We start from the raw sequence: 20,576 nt of genomic DNA on the forward strand, positions 1-20,576 counted from the left end.
TCTTTCTTAAGCAGAATTTGGGTTGAAAAGAAGAAAAAGAAATAAAAGCGATAGGGAGACAGGCCCGAAGTGCGGCATTTTAAAAGCAATTAGAAGGGAGATTTAAGTTAACTTCTTTGATCTGACTGTCAGATTGTGATTAGAACCGTAAACGCTTTAATCAAACGCACCCGGAGTCATTATGTTTCCTTAACTGTTTTAAACTGGGAATTACCGCGGCAACCAATGCCGGTTTGGAAAAAAAAAATATCATTTCATGGAGGAGATTTTGGGGTGAGTAGAAGCGCTAAAGGAATCCTAGCGTTAAACTTTTTAGGAAAGCGAGCGGACTTCTGACTTTCTTCCCGTCCTTTCGTAGGTTGGGGGGGGGGTCCGTTATTAGGAATCCCTGACCCCGAATTTAATGCCGAGGATGGAAAAAAAATGTCAAAAAAGTTGCTCTAAATAGGAAGTAAAAACAAAATGCAAATATGTATATTCACATCCAGCTCCTTCTATGTTATAGTGTGCAGGACAGCAATACCTCCGTAGGTAGCGGATTCTGCATCTTTATGGCTCTAACTGCAAACAAACCCTTTCTGCTGCCGCTGTTCCAGAACCTGCCGGCAGATCGCCCCCCCGTCTAGTCGCCCGTTTCTCCTGCTGTAACGACTCAAACCTTAATCAGTCGTTGGTCTCGTCTTAGATTTAGGAGCCGTATGCCTATCCCGCGCATGTTATAATTTATAGTCCGTAGTGTAAAGACGCCTTGCGGGTTAAGAGGCTTGTTTGAGAACCAAAGGAGATCTGTGGCGTCGATGACCTGCAGGGAGAATAGCGCAGGACCTGTAGGTCCAATACCCACCGTATCCTCAGCGAGTGTCGCTGTTTAGTTTGTCTAGCCCCGTCTTTGGGTCTCAAACACCTGCGCACCTTTTATTCCTCCCCTGATGTCCTTCTTTTCTCAGAATCGTAGGCGCCAAAGAAGGTGATAGGAGGACATTAGAGCAGGAAACAAATTATTTGGATAATAACATTTTATCTAATTTTTTTGCCACCAATCTCTGCTTTCTTGGGGAAATCTAGTCCATTTTTAACCAAATCAACTGAAAAATTAAAAAAATAAAAGAAAAATAATAATTAAAAAAAAAGTCGCCTTTATTTATATGTATATTACATTTTCTTAATGACAAAGATAAATCCTGATACAAAATAAATATGTATAACAATCTAACTATATATATATTATTTTTTTTATAGATAATATATATTATATTGTTATAGATATTGTTATTTTTATATTTATTGTTATAGATATAGATATTGTTATATATAATACTGTTTGTATATATAGATATTGTTATATATAATATTGTTGTCTGTATATATAGATATAGATATTGTTATATATAATACTGTTTGTATATATAGATATAGATATTGTTATATATAATATTGCTGTGTGTGTATATAGATATAGATATTGTTATATATAATGTTGTCTGTATATATAGATATAGATATTGTTATATATAATATTGTTGTCTGTATATATAGATATAGATATTGTTATATATAATATTGTTGTCTGTATATAGATATAGATATTGTTATATATATAATACTGTTTGTATATATAGATATTGTTATATATAATATTGCTGTGTGTATATAGATATAGATATTGTTATATATAATGTTGTCTGTATATATAGATATAGATATTGTTCTATATATATATATATATATGTATATATTGTTATAATTATATATATATTAAATGGCATTAATGAAGATGGAGCTGGACTCTGTTGTAAATATATCTATACCAACTCCTCTTAATAAACATCATTTTTAAGTATATTTATATTTCCTCCCCAGAGGAATTCCTGGTGTTTTGTGCATTGAACGGACGTGCGGAATTATATATACAATCAAACGCGCTGCCCTTTAGAAATCTTTTCCTCTCGTCCTTTTCGCGGATAATTTAATTGCCGTGTTTACTTTGCCCCCGCTTGTAATTTATCCCTATTAAATCTCCGTTTTATCGCGTATCACGGACCGGCGCGTTTCGCTCGCCACTTATTATCTGTAACAAGCTATTTTTTTTTTCATCTGTACAGAAAGGAGCCCCCCCCCCAAAAAAAGAGGGGAGAATGAGGTTTGTGAATGATAAATGGGGAAGTTGACTGGCTAACTAATAAAGATTTGTCTTAATCAGCCGTGATTTGTCAGAACAGGAGCGCGCCGGGGTCGGGGCAGACGCCATGAATAATACAGCGTTCTCCGGCGAGGGGCCTGATGAGTATGCCGCGATTAGCCGCCCCTAATCTGTATTCAAACAAGGAGCTGCACCGAGCCGGCTTCTAGGCTGCGGAGCTATTCACCCCGCCGTGGCTTTTGTGCAGAGTCGGAGAGTTCAGTCCTCTCCAGCCCTTCCGCGGTGCAGGGGCTACGGCGTTCAAATTTCGAGGTCATCACCCCAAGAGCAAACTATGACATCACCGCGTCCCGTTACATCCACTTCAGCAAAACGTTCTGTCCTCCTCGCGTCTTTTTCTTCTTTCCTAACCTTTAATCTGTTTCTCTGCGACCTAAAGTGATCATTTTTTTTATTCTCTCTCTATAATACAAAAATACGAAAAATTCTCTTCAAATTTAACTGTTTTGGTGCCAGTGAGGTGCGCTGTCAGCCCGAAACGCTTTGGTTTAAGAAATGATTGTTTTCTTCGATAAGAAACAAAGGAGAATGATGTTTTTTCTTTGAGAAGAACATTTCCTTAGTTTTAGTCATAACTTTCATAAAGTCAGTATCAAAATTTAGTAACTTGTAACTTTTAATATACAAGATGGTGGTAGATAAGTGGAACAGCCTCCCAGCAGAGGTGGTAGAGGGGAATACAATGAGGGTATTAAACATGCATGGGATAGGCATACGGCTCCTGAATCTAAGACGAGACCAACGACTGATTAAGGTTTGAGTCGTTACAGCAGGAGATTTATTAGAGATATTTCATCTCATTTTTTTCTCATTTTCACCGTTATAAATTTGCCGATCCCCTTTAAGTAAACCTGACGCTTTTTTCTGCTTGTATGGCAACAACCTATCAGTGCCTGCTTTTGTGTCACATGACTATTAACTGTTCTCAGTTACATTTCGGAGAAATCTATACATTTATAAACAGCCACGATATCAAAAGATGGGCGAGATCTCCCTACATTAATTACCAAATTTATTCACAAAGCCGTTTGGCTACCGATGTTAAGCCCAAAGAGTCCTCATTCCCCAATGATGATCCTCGTGTCTCCGGCTCTCAGGTCCTGATCTTCTCCACCACAAAGCAGTCAAAGAACGGGCCGGGAAAAGGGAAATTGGTGCTTTTCATGGGATGCGGTAATTCGTGTAACGGGGTCGGAATTACTCCGTGAAGGGAGATCGCCGGCCGTCACATCAGCCGCCTGCCGCGGGACGCTCGGCCCGACACGCTCCCTGCCTCTGTGGGTTGACGCCTATTTGTCCTCGACAATCAGCAGAGAAAGCCGCTATTCATCAAAGTGACAGCGGTTTATCCGGAATCCCACGGAATGACAGCGCGGCGCTAATGGATGGGAACTAAACGGAGGGCCGAGGCGCGGAGAGACGTGACGGAGGGAACAATGTATCAGAGGACGGAGAACGTGACACACTCTGCGCTCCGATCCAGAAAACGCAGAAAGTATTTAAAAAAATAAATTGTGGTGGTTTTTCAGTCTGCGTTTAACCCTTACATAGAAACCTGCTGGCAGATCGGCCCCATCCGGCCCCCGTCTAGTCGCCCGTTTCTCCTGCTGTAAAGACTCAAACCTTAATCAGTCGTTGGTCTCGTCTTAGATTTAGGAGCCGTATGTCTATCCCATGCGTGTTTAATCCCCTCACTGTATTACCCTCTACCACTTCTGCTGGGAGACTCTTCCACTTATCTACCACCCTCTCAGTAAAGTAAAAGTTTATTGCCAGAACTTTGGGAACAACGTGGAGGTTTTTGCCTCGTTTGCTTATCTTTCTAATGCTTTCAAAGTTTATAAATCTAAAGAAACCAATCAGTTGTTCTATAATTATTATTATTTTTATTATTAGCATTATTATTATTATTATTCATAGTTTGAAAACGTTTACATTTCGGGGGACAAGTTCTGTATTTTCACAAAGTCATAAAAATCTGATGTTTCAGATTTTAAGAATATGACGCTTATGTTTCTTTTAATGTGGTGTGGGAGGTGAGGATTATTTTTGAAACAAAATAATTCTAAAATAATAATGTTACATTGACAGCTCCTTGCAGAAATACGGCCTATTACAAATTATTATTATTATTATTACATAACATTATTATTACATATTATCATTTATTATTATTATTACATATTATTATTACTATTATTACATATTATCATTATTATTATTACATATTATCATTTATTATTATTATTATTATTACATATTATTATTATTATTACATATTATCATTTATTATTATTACATATTATCATTTAATATTATTATTACATATTATTATTATTATTATTACATATAATTTATTATTATTACATATTATTATTACATATTATCATTTATTATTATTGTTATTATTATTTTCATTATTATTATACCGGCTACGAGGACCCCTTAGATTAGGCACAGAGGTCTCGGCTGCAATGGGGCATTTCTAGAAGGGTAATGGGGCAAGAGTCAGGAATACAGCGCTACGGAATCTGCTGGTGCTATAAAAATAGAATGTAGTAACTCCGGCTCCGTTTTTTTCACATTTTCATGCAATTTTTTATGATGTTGTCTGTGTTACCGGCCGCATCGCTATTATTCCCACACTTCTGTCTCCCGCAATATCCCGGCTGGTAAGATATTCGTGTAAACGGCCGTCCCGAGATCGTGAAGATTTCATCCCCAATCTCTCGTTTTTCTTTTCTCAGAGCAAGTCGGACAGTCGATCTTGGAGAATTTAAGCCAGGACCGCGAGAAGATCCAGAGAGCCAGAGAAAGGGTACGAGCAACTTGGTCTGTTTGATCCATGCATCCCTACAGTGTAAAAATACTAAGCACAACGTATAATAACTCCCCAAATGTAATCATACATTATAGAGGGCCGGCTCGCTGGTTTAACTATACATTATACAGGGCAGCTCGCTGATTTATCTATACATTATACTCTGTACAGTTTGGGAGGTAAATTTAAGTTGCTGTTTCACGGCTCCTTGCTTCTTTCTGTATTCTTTTAATTCTTGATTTTATTCCTCCCCAGCTTAGGGAGACGGACACGAATCTGGGTAAAAGCTCCAGGATTCTGACGGGAATGTTGCGAAGGTAAGAAGCAGGTAGGGGCCAGTATTTTATTTCCCCCTCGATGCGGACCGGGCTCGCCTTAGCCGCCCATCGCTGTCAGATTCCGCCAGAACACCACGGTATGCGGTGGCGATACCGGCAGAAACTGGGCGTGGCTATCAGCACGGAAAATATTATATATAACTGGGATTTATACCTTCATTATAAATTACTGTACCAGACCCGGGTGACATGCGCGACATACACTATCTGTACCCATATGTTGTAGTCGAGACAGGCCTCAGTTGCCCACGGCGGGCAGGGAGACCGATGCAGACCCTGAGATTGGGGCAAAAACCCTGAGAATCTGCCCATTCACCCCAAGACTGGGGTAAAAACCCTGAGAATCTGCCCATTCACCCCGAGACTGGGGCAAAAACCCTGAGAATCTGCCCATTCACCCCAAGACTGGGGTAAAAACCCTGAGAATCTGCCCATTCACGCCGAGACTGGGGCAAAAACCCTGAGAATCTGCCCATTCACCCCAACATTGGGGTAAAAACCCTGAGAATCTGCCCATTCACCCCAACATTGGGGTAAAAACCCTGAGAATCTGCCATTTCACCCCAACACTGGGATCACCGAGAATATTCCGCGCCCCCCCCGGACATGTTGTATGTATAGATCTGTATGTGACACGGACGGGATTGGAATCAATGCTTCGCTGCTTGTAGACAATCAAACAATGAGAGCTCCGGGGTCCCCGCGAACGCTCCTGCGGCCCCCGAACGGCCCCCGGCCCGCACGCGGCTCTCTCTCACTGTCACATCTCGTTAAAGGAGCCTCTCGCTTTGTGCCGATTGAGCTGTCTCGGAATCATTCATCATTTTTGGCGGAAACAAGAAAACCCGGCGTTATTTAAATAATATCATATTAATGTCAGTCAGCGGCCGCGGGGTTAATCAGACGCAACATTTGGAGAAAACGCTTTCCGACGAACGCCATAAAATAGGATTTATGAGCCGGGGGTCTCGCGCCTTCCCCCCGCGTTCTGCTTGAGAGACCCTCCGGTCCGCGGCGTGACGCTCGAGGGTTAAGGTGCCGCTTCATCACGAGAGGGATGAATATATATCTGGAAATCGTGTCTTTTGATGCATGCGTAATCAGGGTGACCTTTGACCCGCTTTGTTTTCAATCAAACAAATGGCAATTTCCACGCCAAGGGAAACATTGAAACCTAAAATCTGCCCCCAGATACGAACCTCTTGTCCCATCGCAGTCTCCCCCCCTAAGCGTCGTGCCAATCCCCTGCAAGGTTATAGCTCTGCAGAACCTAGGGGGTTAATTCTTTGCCAACGAGAATTTGCTCTCCAAAAATGACCATTTTCACGTAATAAAGGACGCAGAAATTGGAAGGAAACCGTGGCCCCGATAATGTGTATAGAAACGGCGGGGAACGGCTTTAGACGTTAAACGGGGGAAATAAACCTCATTATTCTTCTAATAAATGCCCCACTCAGCTAAACAAATAGCCCCGCCTCCAGCCACACCTCTAACCACACCCCCTAAAACAAAAGTGCCCCTCTCTGGGGTAGGTATATTGAGTTGTTCTTTAGGGTCCTGCGTATAATGATTGATGTAGAATCTCCCCGGCATGCTTGTCCGGGGCGGCCCGTTGTGTGTGAAGCGAGGGTTTCCCCCCCATCCGCCGCTCCGATTCCGGCCCCCGATGTTACCGGCTCTGTGTTGTTGTCGTTAGGGCGCCATCGCAGTGACCTCGCGTAAGGCTCGGCGGCGGCGGCGGGTGGTACGCTCTCTGTCAGCGCGGCCCGCAGGTGTCCGACACAAACATCTGAAGTCACAGAAGTCTCAATTTGTCATAAAATGAAAGACATTCAGAGGAACAACGCGGCCTCTCTCTGCACAGAAGAAAGAGCGACGGACCCCTAACCCCACCGAACAAAGGGGGCTTCAGTACAGCGGCGGGGGGGGCCACGGCTGGCTCGCCTCAATGTGCATTTGGTGTCCGCAACCCTATATACTAACCACCCCTCCCCCGCTCCTATTGTCCCTTCAGAGACCCCGTACCATCTCTGCCTGTGCCTCCAGATCTTACGGTCTCAGTACAGCTCTAAGGTCACGGAGCGGCGCGTCCGGCTGTAGAACGTAAACGGTTAAAATCATCTGTACGGCGCTCAGGATCATCACTATAGCGCTGTCGTATTCTGTGGCGCTGTACAATGTATGCGGCTAATTAAAGCTGCCGTTCCACTTACTCTGCAGAATTTGTCAGTCTAATGATCGCTCTCAAAGCAAAACTGTCTGCGTATAGAGAGACGGAGGAGAGAAGAGAGAGAGAGAGACAGAGGAGAGAAGAGAGAGAGAGACGGAGGAGAGAAGAGAGAGAGAGAGAGACGGAGGAGAGAAGAGAGAGAGAGACGGAGGAGAGAAGAGAGAGAGAGAGAGACGGAGGCGAGAAGAGAGAGAGAGACGGAGGCGAGAAGAGAGAGAGACGGAGGAGAGAAGAGAGAGAGAGAGACGGAGGCGAGAAGAGAGAGAGAGACGGAGGCGAGAAGAGAGAGAGAGACGGAGGCGAGAAGAGAGAGAGACGGAGGAGAGAAGAGAGAGAGACGGAGGAGAGAAGAGAGAGAGAGAGACGGAGGAGAGAAGAGAGAGAGAGACGGAGGAGAGGAGAGAGAGAGAGAGAGACGGAGCAGAGAAGAGAGAGAGAGGCGGAGGAGAGAAGAGAGAGAGACGGATGAGAGAAGAGAGAGAGATGGAGGAGAGGAGAGAGAGAGACGGAGGAGAGAAGAGACATCTAAACACATAAAGGGGTTAATAAAGGGCAGGAGGGAATTCATTCCAAAGGGGGAGAAAAATTACAACAAGAGACCGGAATCTAACACTAGAGAGTCAGAGACTGAGATGGAACGTAAGGAAGTTTTTTTTTAATGAGTAGTAGATAGATAAGTGGAACAGCCTCCCAGCAGACGTGGTAGAGGGTAATACAGTGAGGGTTCCATTGGTTGGTGTGAAGCGCCGCCGAGTCTCTCCGCACTCGGGATGTTGTGAAAGTTTTCCTTTTAATAACTTCACTTCTCCATCGCGGTTCCTCCTCAGAACGACGGCTTTTGCTTTCGGAATCTTTATTATTTTATTATTTTTGTTGTTCCTGTAATTCTTCGTTTCCCTCGCAGAACGAGATACAAAGTGACAGAAGCTTCGGGCCTCGGAGGTCTCTTCCTCATACGAAGAATCCCAGTTTTAGCTTCTTACAGGCATACCTGGGAACTCTCAGGGTTTTTGCCCCAGTCTCAGGGTAAAGGGGCAGATTCTGGGGGTTACACATTCTGGAACGACTCCTTCCTAAACTGCCCCCCCCGCTGGAATCATATATAACAGTCCCAGTTGGTGCTTTTGCTCCCAGTATGTTATAGTTGATATCCCTGCTTGAATGCAGGTGACTCAACTAAGTGAAGGCTTCCATGATGACTGGTATTAGAGGCATTTGGGTCGGGCCGGCTCACTGATTTATCTATACATTATACAGGGGCCTGCTCGCTGATTTATCTATACATTATACAGGGCCGGTCACTGATTTATCTATACATTATACAGGGGGCCGGTCACTGATTTATCTATACATTATACAGGGGGCCGGTCACTGATTTATCTATACATTATACAGGGGCCGGCTCGCTGATTTATCTATACATTATACAGGGCCGGTCACTGATTTATCTATACATTATACAGGGGGCCGGTCACTGATTTATCTATACATCATACAGGGGCCGGCTTGCTGATTTATCTATACATTATACAGGGGCCAGCTCGCTGATTTATCTATACATTATACAGGGGGCCGGTCACTGATTTATCTATACATTATACAGGGGGCCGGTCACTGATTTATCCATACATTATACAGGGCCGGTCACTGATTTATCTATACATTATACAGGGGGCCGGTCACTGATTTATCTATACATTATAAAGGGGGACGGTCACTGATTTATCTATACATTATACAGGGGCCGGCTCGCTGATTTAACTATACATTATACAGGGGGCCGGTCACTGATTTATCTATACATTATACAGGGTGCCGGTCACTGATTTATCTATACATTATACAGGGGCCAGTCACTGATTTATCTATACATTATACAGGGGCCGGGTCGCTGATTTATCTATACATTATACAGGGGCTGGTCGCTGATTTATCTATACATTATACAGGGGGCCGGTCACTGATTTATCTATACATTATACAGGGGGCCGGTCACTGATTTATCTATACATTATACAGGGGCCGGTCACTGATTTATCTATACATTATACAGGGGGCCGGTCACTGATTTATCTATACATTATACAGGGGGCCGGTCACTGATTTATCTATACATTATACAGGGGGCCGGCACACTGATTTATCTATACATTATACAGGGGCCGGTCACTGATTTATCTATACATTATACAGGGGCCGGTCACTGATTTATCTATACATTATACAGGGGGCCGGTCACTGATTTATCTATACATTATACAGGGGGCCGGTCACTGATTTATCTATACATTATACAGGGGGCCGGCACACTGATTTATCTATACATTATACAGGGGCCGGTCACTGATTTATCTATACATTATACAGGGGCCGGTCACTGAAGATAAGTTACAGTTATTTCTCTTTTTCCCAGCCAATTCATTTAATTAACATTTAAAATAATCAATAATATCGATCCTTTTATATCTCAAAAGGAGTTTATTTCGGGTGGCGTTCCTGTGTTTTGGATACATTGTATCGTCGGAATCGCACAGATAAAGCATATTATATATTATATTATATCGCTGGCGCTCTGTCCGGCGGCTGCTTCCCATTGGCCGAGCGCGGCGGGTTAGCGGCCCGTGGAGGCGGCGTATAAATAAACGGGGTGCCCTGCTTTCATTTTGCACCCTGTGTCTCTCGACATGATAAATAGTCCGGCGGAGACATTGCCTGTCCCCGGGGGCCGCCGTTTGGGCTGACTCTGTGCACTTAGTGCTCCGACAGCTCCTTTCATTAACACACGATGGTAAATTGTTTATCCAAAGCTTGTTCTTAAAGCCCTTGAAAGATCACTTTACCCCGGTGAGTTCCCAGGAGTCGGCTTACTGGGGGCCGCGGCCCCTAAGTGCTTTAGCCATGCCATTAAGGGCAAGGTGTTTGTGCTTCCCGGGTAATTAAAATAAAGCTTTTCCGGGTATGAGCTGCGCGTAGGAGTAATACGCTGTGTTTGTGCGTCTCGCTGACGCTCTAATCCACCTAATCTCAGCCCGTCTCCGGCGGTGGCATTAGGTCTCTGCTTACGTTCTGTAATCTCGCCGTTTGCCGTTGGTCGCTTGGTTAATGTCAGAAGGATTTAGAGGAAAATACACAGAGATTAAAAATGTTTATTATTGTAAATGATGATATCTTTCCATTTTCGAATCTCTCGGCTGCCTCTTTCTGGACTCCCACTCCCAGCTGGCTGAGCATGGAGGAAGATGGAGGGAATGTTGTACAGCGCTACTCATTATGTTGGTGCCTTTTACAGAGAAAGGTCTTTCAAGTCCTTTAGAGTTATTTCTCTGTCGCATTAGTGGTACAGTCATACCTCCCAATTGTCCCTGTTTTGGGAGTCCAGTCTCACTCTTGGATCCAAATACAAATGTCCCTCTTTTCTAGAAGCTTCTCTGGCCATTTGACGTATCGAGCGCTCTAACACCATCAGAATGTAAAGCATGGGTGTGTGTATATATAAACTTCCATTCAGCGCAAACGGGGTTAATGTTGTAAATGGCTATTGTAGTTGAAAATGGCTAATTTTTAATGCAATCTCTTCCTAAGTGTACAGAGGCCCTTTATCACTCCCATCACTCCTGTGTTCCAATGTTCCTTTATCACTCCCATCACTCCTGTGTTCCAATGGCCCTTTATCACTCTCATCACTCCTGTGTTCCAATGTTCCTTTATCACTCCCATCACTCCTGTGTTCCAATGGCCCTTTATCACTCCCATCACTCCTGTGTTCCAATGGCCCTTTATCACTCCCATCACTCCTGTGTTCCAACGGCCCTTTATCACTCCCATCACTCCTGTGTTCCAATGGCCCTTTATCACTCCCATCACTCCTGTGTTCCAACGGCCCTTTATCACTCCCATCACTCCTGTGTTCCAATGGCCCTTTATCACTCCCATCACTCCTGTGTTCCAGTGGCCCTTTATCACTCCCATCACTCCTGTGTCCCAATGGCCGTTTATCACTCCCATCACTCCTGTGTTCCAATGGCACTTTAGCACTCCCATCACTCCTGTGTTCCAATGGCCCTTTATCACTCCCATCACTCCTGTGTTCCAATAGCCCTTTATCACTCCCATCACTCCTGTGTTCCAATGGCCCTTTATCACTCCCATCACTCCTGTGTCCCAATGGCCGTTTATCACTCCCATCGCTCCTGTGTTCCAATGGCCCTTTATCACTCCCATCACTCCTGTGTTCCAATGGCCCTTTATCACTCCTGAGTGGCCCTAAACCTTTGAACGTTAGTGTATAATATTTATATATAATGATTCCCACCTGAAAAAATAACCATCTTGTGTCTACTCGCGATCTCTTTCCGTTCTCTTTCTTTCTCTCTTTATTACAATAAATATCTACAATAATTCTACAAATAAAAGGGGACAGAAATATTCGGGTCCCAAACAGGGACTGGTGAGTCTAAATACAGACACTTGGGAGGTATAGCAATAAACACTGATTTGTAAACATTATTAAGTTACATTTCTCCCCAACCCCCCCCCCCTCCCCGGCAGCGTCTTGCAGCAGAAACCAACCCGGTAAATCTCAGCCGTAATTCCCGGTTCATTTAAAAGCTGTGACTGTTCCAGTTTGATAAAACCTCGTATCAGACGCGTCGTTATAATGCGGGGGGGGGAATAAACAATTTACCATTATTCAGGCAAAAATAACAGAAATATTTCTCCAAAAAATCCTACTTTTCTCTAATGCTGGGATTGTTCGTTTCTCGCTGAATGAACGGCCCCAAGAGTTTCCTTTTCTCTCCATTCTTATATTTAAATGAATCCGTTATCGGGGAGGAATTAGAGTTTTCGTTTAACCGGCTTTATCTGGGAATTGAAAATTTGTATCCGTCGCTGAGGTCACCGCTGTCTATTATCTTACCAAAATAAATGAATACGGGCAAAACGGAACTAAAACGGCCCGATCCGCGCTCCAACGGTTTTAAAATGTTAAATATATTCGCAGAAGGCCCGTTTTCCCTATTCAGATGTAATAATGCTTTCCACAGCTACACATTATTTGATAAAAAGGGCAATTTGAACATTATTTTTATGCATTTTGTAAATTCATCTTTGCTTAAGTCTGTTCGGCATAACTAGATTTTTATTTTTTTATTTATTTATTTTTTAAGTCAGATTTGCAAGAATAAGCAAACAGCCACATAATCATAACTATATTTTTTTTATTTAAAAAAAAAGTAAAAAATATACAATAAAAAAAAAAAAATGAGTTGTGATTATATATTTTATTATATGCTGTATATACGGTATATATAAATGCACGATCGGGATGTCATTTCCTAATTATTTAGCTTAGTCCATCATTAATTTATTTATTTTGTTTGTTTTCGATATTTTTTTTATTATTTTTTTTCTTTGCATTATTTTGGGATCTGACCTCTTTTTTGCCTCCCGTGATGAAATATTAGAGGCGGGAGGACCCGGTCTCACCGGTATTAGGACGTTAGAGGTAACCGTGTCGTTGTCAGGGTCTCGTTGCTCTGAGGGTGGCGCAGGCGCTCGGTTCAGGTTATTATTTATTATTTATTGTTTTATATAGCGCCATCATATTCCGTAGCGCTGTACAATGGGTAGAAAGGACATAACAAGTAGTATATAACATAACAATATGATTTACAGAGACAACAGGTGAGGTGGGCCCTGGGCACAGGAGCTTACAGTCTAGAGGATCAGGCGATCTGCTTTTGGCCACGTTCCATGCACTTGGTTTGCGGTTTTTCGGCAGGACTCACTATTGGTCAAAAAACGACTTTTCCCTCAGTGACCGACTTAAAAACGTCCGGATTTCTTTAGTGCGAACCGCGGAAAGTCCGGATCGGCGAGAGTCGGCTGACTTCCCGTGACAACGATAGCCGCTAACATTCCCGGGGATTAGGAAGTAATCCCTGTGTTGTTTGTAGCGTAGAGAACGGGCCCGTTTCAAACTTCCGAACATAAAAATAAGACCACGGAGGGACACCTTTGTTTTCTGGGCTGTCGTCAGACTGAGCCCTATTTCTAAGTATTTGTGCTACTGAGTATTATTTAAAAGAAGAAGAATAATGGGGTTTATTTACCCCGTTTAATTTATAAAGCCGTCCCCTGCTGTTTCTATACACATTATCGGGGCTTTTAGGGCTGTAGAACCCTGCGATCCCCTCATACCCAGCAAACATTCTGACCTCCTAGAAAAGAGGGGCATCAGGGGAGGAGAGAGGGGCATCGGGGGAGGAGAGAGAGGGGCATCGGGGAGGAGAGAGGGGCATCAGGGGAGGAGAGAGGGGCATCGGGGGAGGAGAGAGAGGCATCGGGGGAGGAGAGAGGGGGCATCGGGGGAGGAGAGAGGGGGCATCAGGGGAGGAGAGAGGGGCATCGGGGAGGAGAGAGAGGCATCAGGGGAGGAGAGAGAGGGGCATCAGGGGAGGAGAGAGGGGCATCAGGGGAGGAGAGAGGGGCATCGGGGAGGAGAGAGGGGCATCAGGGGAGGAGAGAGAGGCATCAGGGGAGGAGAGAGAGGGGCATCAGGGGAGGAGAGAGAGGGGCATCAGGGGAGGAGAGAGGGCGCATCAGGGGAGGAGAGAGGGGCATCAGGGGAGGAGAGAGGGGCATCAGGGGAGGAGAGAGGGGCATCAGGGGAGGAGAGAGGGGCATCAGGGGAGGAGAGAGGGGCATCAGGGGAGGAGAGAGAGGCATCAGGGGAGGAGAGAGAGGGGCATCAGGGGAGGAGAGAGGGGCATCAGGGGAGGAGAGAGAGGCATCAGGGGAGGAGAGAGAGGGGCATCAGGGGAGGAGAGAGGGGCATCGGGGAGGAGAGAGGGGCATCGGGGAGGAGAGAGAGGGATAGTAAACAGATCATCGATTACACCATAAAGGGGCCACACAGCTCTCGTGTGATAATAAAGTGAATATGGCGGCCGGAGCGTCCCTTTTAACATGAAATTTTTTCCCACTTTGGCTTAATGGATCCAGAGATAAACACCGGCAGCGCTTTGCACGTCACCCGACGCCGGTACGGCGTTAACCCCTCGCTTTACGTGCTCCGCAGAGCTGACTTTCTCTTTTAGTCCTGGGATGGATGTTTTATCGGCCGCGTTCCCTTCGTCGTTTACGTCGTCTGACCTCAATGATCCGCAGACCTCCGTCCTCCTTGTTTGTTTGTTTTCTCTCTCTTGCGTCGTGGTTTCTGTGCGCAGACAGCCGATCTTTGTATCCCACGCAGTCCCCGTCCTAATCGCTGTGAGCCGCTTGTGGTCAGTTAATTGAGAAAAGCTGGCACGGCGTCCTGCGAGCCTCGGGGGGATTATTCTCGCATCAAACAGAGCATTGTTAACGCAGACAGCGAAAGCTCCGCAGCCGAGTTCATTAAGGCCGAGCAATTCCAAGACAGGTTAGAGAAGAGAAACAAGAGCTTATTTGTTAACGAGTCATGCGCGGCGCAGGGGCAGCTCGGGGGGCCGGGGATCGGCTGCCAGACCCCCCAACAGAATTAGACTTTTTCACTATTAGCTGCCACATCTTTATCCCAAGGAGGGGGATAATCCTCGCATCTTCTTACAGTTTAGCGATCGTGCCCCAAAATGCCAAGAATCTGAGATTTTGGGTGTTTGAATTGATGCCGTTTTCGTTTATTTGTCAGATTACTGGGAAAGACCCCGGAAACGCGTTGTTATTTGCTGTAGTGATGGGTATTTAGTGGTTAATATTTATATATATCGCATGTCCTCATAAATTCCCGGATCGTTCCAAATGAAGACCCGGAACTCCCCTCCCTGACGAGACCCCCGCGTGCGGAACGAACTCCCACTGCGTTCATCGGGGGGCGTTTTCCTGCCTGCCTGCCAGCCAATCAGCTGATTGGAATGAGTAAGTGGAGAGGAGCTGCAGCTTCTACTTAAGAATGGGAAGGGGAACAATGAGACGGTCTGGCTGATCCTGCTGCTCTGCGCGTCCCGTTACACTCTGGCTGCTATTTGCTGGCTTACAGTACTGGGAGTTAGAGTCCAGGATAAGCTTTTTTGTTGTTGTTTTTTTTAACCCTGTGACGTTCGAAGCGCTCGGCATGAGAACGGAAAATACCGCAAAGAACTGGAATTCGCCTCGTCATGTGAGAAAGTAAAAGAGGAAGGAGAGCGGCTCGCAGATCTTCCCGCTGACTCGGGGACTTTCTGTCTCGTGAAGCCAGTTGCCGCGTTTCTGCCGCGAGTCTCTCGGGACTCAGAGACTGATTGTCCGGGCTGCTCGGCACCTTCAGACTTCCAGCATCCAAGTATAAAACACCAAATAATCAGAACCTAACACCGCCCAAGTGTCCCTCTTTAGTTTGTCTAGTCCTTCTTTGTGCTCTAAAGCCACAATGCCCCTCTTTCCTCCCCTGATGCCCCTCTCTCCTCCCTCGATTCCCCTCTCTCCTCCACTGTTGCCCCTCTTTTCTAGGCGGTCAGAATGTTTGCTGGGTATGAGGGGATCGCAGGGTTCTACGGCCCTAAAAGCCCCGATAATGTGTATAGAAACAGCAGGAAACGGCTTTATAAATTAAACGGGGTAAATAAACCCCATTATTCTAATGCCCCACTGATCACTTTTCTGCACGGGGTAGACCCCGGATAATTGTTGTTCAAAAGCCCCGGCCTTTCCTCGCGTACGCAGCCCCTGTCTGTATACCGATCATTTGGACACCTGCTCGGTTATTGGGACTTTCCCAGCAAATTCAGGAGTGTTGGCAGTAGTACTTCCCTTGCTGCCCGTTTACAGGACGAGACACCGTTTATTAGCCGATTCTTTGTGTTTCTGGTTGCGGCGGCCGATCGGAGGGCCGGATTCCGGCGGTTGCCGTGACGTTGAACAGATGGCCGTTCTGCAGGATTCTGAAAGCCTTTTTTTTCGCCCCAAGATTAGAAATCCGTCGGCCGATTGGGTCAGATGGTGACAAATGTTTGTACTGGGGAGGGAGGAATGGCGGGCGATGGGGTCTTAATGACCGCACTCAGGGTCTGATTAGATTAGAAGGAACTTCGCCGAGGATACGATCCCTGCCAGGTGTTTAAACGTCTTCTGTTACCGGAGAACCTTTCCGGGGGGCCGCAGCGCTCCGCGCAGGGAGGTGGCTGGAATAGAAAGCCCCCGGAGGCTTCCAAATAATCATCCAAAAGCCGCCCCACCAGATGTGCGAAGTCTTCCCCAGTAATGGGGGGGGTTATTGGGGGGCAAACAGTTCCAATCTTTAATACAATGAGAAACCTTTGAATAGTTTGTAGCGTTCCCTGCACTCTCCTCTTACACTTTGGGGGTTTATTCGCTTAACGGGGATATCTGCAAGAGAAAGAGAAGACGCTCATAATCTTAGAGGCTTAGATATAATGTAATTGAGTTTTACTTTACTGAGAGGGTGGTGGATAAGTGGAGCAGCCTCCCAGCAGAAGTGGTAGAGGGTAATACAGTAAGGGTATTAAACACGCATGGGATAGGGCCTCTGTCTTGTGGAACTCTTGATAGCCAAGGAGAGGAACCATCGGCCATCTGATAACCCAGCTCACGCTCGTCCTGCTCCAGTCGTTGGGCTCATCCGGCTCTCCTTTAAAAGTCCACTGAAATGGTCTGTAGCCGACCGGGAGCCATCGAGCCACGTGAGGGACTTCGGTGCCGCACATGAGGGGCTTGGTAAATACTAACCCGAGCAGGTAATATAACCAGACCCGAGGTGTCGGATCGGACGGTCCAATCGGTTCCTTTTATTCCCGTTTCCCCGACGCGTTTGTCTGCGCGGTTGTCGAAGAGGTAAGCGCCTTCTGCTTTTAGCTCCAGGTGTTTTCATCCTGCGGCCCCCCAATAACCGCGGGGCGCAGAAAGCGGACCAGAAGCCAAAAAGCGGATTAGTAAGACGAGCCAGTGCCGCGCCCCCAGCCGCTGTCTGGAAAGTCTTCATCCTTCGCTGTTAAACCCGCCGGGTCGGATTATGTTAATTGAGTCCTTAGTGGCAAACGCATCGGAAGGAAGTTTTACTTTACTGAGAGGGTGGTAGATAAGTGGAACAGGCTCCCAGCAGAGGTGGTAGAGGGTAATACAGTGAGGGCAATAAACATGCATGGGATAGACATACGGCTCCTGAATCTAAGACGAGACCAACGACTGATTAAGGTTTGAGTCGTTACAGCGGGAGAAACGGGCGACTAGACGGGGGCCGGATGGGGCCGATCTGCCGGCAGATACTATTAAAAATAAAAAAAAATAATTGATTTGGGTACAGAAGTATTCTTATATTTGTAGGCATTTCTCGTCAGTTCTATGAATTTTGATGCAGAAATCTTTGGCTCCAACAGATTTTCAAAGCAAGTTTTTTTTTTAGTTTATTTATTAATCGGTAAAATGTTTTTTGTTCCTGGCCGGGGGGGCGTCTGGGGTGCACGTGTTCTGTTTGGAGAAAATAGTAAAATGTTAAGGTGCATTTTATCAGAAACTTAAGGTTTTGGCCTCCATTAACTTCAGCTTAGAAACTCCCATATTTCCATCAATTTTACTGAAAATGGAGGTTTTACAAGCGCAGCGGCTCGGGGTCTTAAATGAAGCCGTAAAATAACACAGGGGGCTTTGTGCCGGGAATAGAGCGGCTCTGTGTGTGAATTATATCCCTGCATCTATCACAAACATATTGTGCTGTAATGCTCCCCGATTAAACGCACACTCGCACTCACACACACACTCGCACTCACACCCCTGCGCTCTCACACCCCCGCGCTCTCACACCCCCGCGCTCTCACACCCCCGCGCTCTCATACCCCCGCGCTCTCACACCCCCGCGCTCTCACACCCCCACGCTCTCATACCCCCGCGCTCTCACACCCCTGCGCTCTCACACCCCCGCGCTCTCATACCCCCGCGCTCTAACACCCCTGCGCTCTCACACACTCGCACTCACACACCCCCGCGCTCTCACACACTCGCACTCACACACCCCCGCGCTCTCACACCCCCGCGCTCTCACACACTCGCATTCACCTGGGGATATGTGGTAGATGGAGGTGTTACCGAGGGGGGCATTTATTAGAAGAATAATGGGGTTTATTTCCCCCGTTTAATTTATAAAGCCGTTCCCTGCTGTTTCTATACACATTATCGGGGCTTTTAGGGCTGTAGAACCCTGCGATCCCCTCATACCCAGCAAACATTCCGACCTCCTAGAAAAGAGGGGCATCAGGGGGGGAGAGAGGGGCATCAGGGGGGGAGAGGGGCAGATGAAGAGCAAAGATGAGGAGGAAAGAGGGGTATCAGGGATTTGGGAAAATGACTGGACTAACTAAACAGGGACTTTTGGACCGTATGCATTGACATGTTGTAAATATTATGAAGATTGGCTGAGATTATGGGAGTTGCAGTCCGGTCCCTAAATTGGGTGGGCGGCAGCGGTCTATTCAGTGATATGTCGGTAATTATTTGGCCCGGGATGCGCAGAACGCGTTACTTTAAGGTTATCGGGAAGAATCTCCTCTAACCCTCCGGCCCCCGAATTCCTCCCCGGCTCGATGCGCGATGAGTGAAGGGAATGCAGACTCTGCGGGGAAGTAAATTGCTCCGCGATAGAGATCGCTCCGTAAGAGCCGCTCCGGCCTCCAGCAGCCCCATCAGATCCGACACAGCGAGCGGAGTTTGTGCCAAAAACGCTGCGATTCGGTCAGGGGGCAGAGGGTCGGCCGCGTTAGAGGAGGTCGGGAGCTCGGCCTACGGCTCGTCCCCTGCCCCATCCAAACGGCATATATATTGTTTATATAGCGCCATCATATTCCGTAGCGCTTTACAATGGGTGGACAGGACTTAACAAGTAGTATATAACATAACCATTTGACTAACAGAAACAACAGGTGAGGAGTGCCCTGTGCACAGGAGCTTACAATCCACTCAGGTGTTGCTTTAAAGTCGTATAACTCGTGGCTCCTCTACTAAATGCAGTGTCAGTGGCTACACGCTAACCCTAAGAATGTGTTTTATATACCCCATCTTTGGGCTGTGCAGGAAGGGGTTAAGGTCAGGGTGCCCGCGAGGCACAGTATATTGCTGCGTTTTGAGCGCCGGTCCCCACGTAAGGGGTGATAATAGCCGAGCGCCTTCACATCCCGTCCGACAACGCCGGAAAGTAAGAAAAAGTCCCATTTTATCATTTTTAATGGTAGATTTGGGGTAATTGTTACTATTACTGTATTTATATCCAGACCTGTGAATTTTTGATGAGAAATAACAAACGGTTGCTATGGTCGGCCGTAAAGCAGCCGGCTCTGCGCCGCATCAGGGGAGGGGGCGGCGCCCAAGTTCCACGTGGAAAAGCAAAATGGCGACAACCGGATCTGCAGGAAAAACAGAAAAAAATTCCGAGTTGTACGTTACACGCGATGAATAACGTTTTTAGTGCCCCCGTGAGACGCCTGCTTTGCGCTGCAACGGATTCCTAAACTTTTTCCTAAAATTCTTTGATTTATTTCGTTTTTCCTGTTATTGGATTAATCAGGATTTTTTTTAAAGAGCCGTGAGCTGGATTTTCCCGTCTAACGATGAATGGCTCCCCGAGGCCTCCCAGCTGCGCTTCGCTTCGTTGGGGGATCACGAACTGTTCTTACAAATTTCCGTTTGTAGGTCGGCCCTCCAGATGAGGTCTTGTTGCTGAGTGAAACCCGGTGGTTCTGGGACTCGGTGGTCCGCGGCAGCGTATTATAATAATAGGTACCTTTCTCACCATGCTCCTCGCGGCCCCCAAGCCTTGCGCTGGAATGAAGCATCGCACTCATCCTAGTAATAATATGCATATCATATGTAGATATAATATATATATATATATATAGATAGATTGTAAGCTCCTTTGGACAGGGCCCCCCTGACCTTTTCTTTCTGTAAGTCAAATTGTTGTTATATACTACATGTTATATGCTATATGTTATATCCTGTCTTCCCATTGTACAGCGCTACGGA

At 46.0% G+C, this 20,576-nt stretch overlaps 1 protein-coding gene across 2 annotated transcripts in view; it reads left to right on the forward strand.

The window, feature by feature from the left end:
* Nucleotides 1-20,576, forward strand: part of LOC149277523 (vesicle transport through interaction with t-SNAREs homolog 1A-like) — a 114,404-nt gene that overhangs the window by 82,120 nt on the left and 11,708 nt on the right. Inside the window, exons 6-7 of one of the 2 annotated variants that reach the window (XM_089502777.1) lie at nt 4,948-5,018; nt 5,277-5,338. In XM_089502777.1, coding sequence (XP_089358903.1) covers nt 4,948-5,018; nt 5,277-5,338 — 133 coding nt within the window. Of the gene's footprint in view, nt 1-4,947; nt 5,019-5,276; nt 5,343-20,576 lie in introns of those variants that run through there. The other variant, XM_089502778.1, reaches the window with a different exon arrangement.

This window comes from Sceloporus occidentalis, unplaced genomic scaffold (genome assembly GCF_023333645.1).
Source record: "Sceloporus occidentalis isolate IW3139 unplaced genomic scaffold, rSceOcc1.0.p SCAF_212, whole genome shotgun sequence".
Taxonomy (NCBI): Eukaryota; Metazoa; Chordata; class Lepidosauria; order Squamata; family Phrynosomatidae; genus Sceloporus; species Sceloporus occidentalis.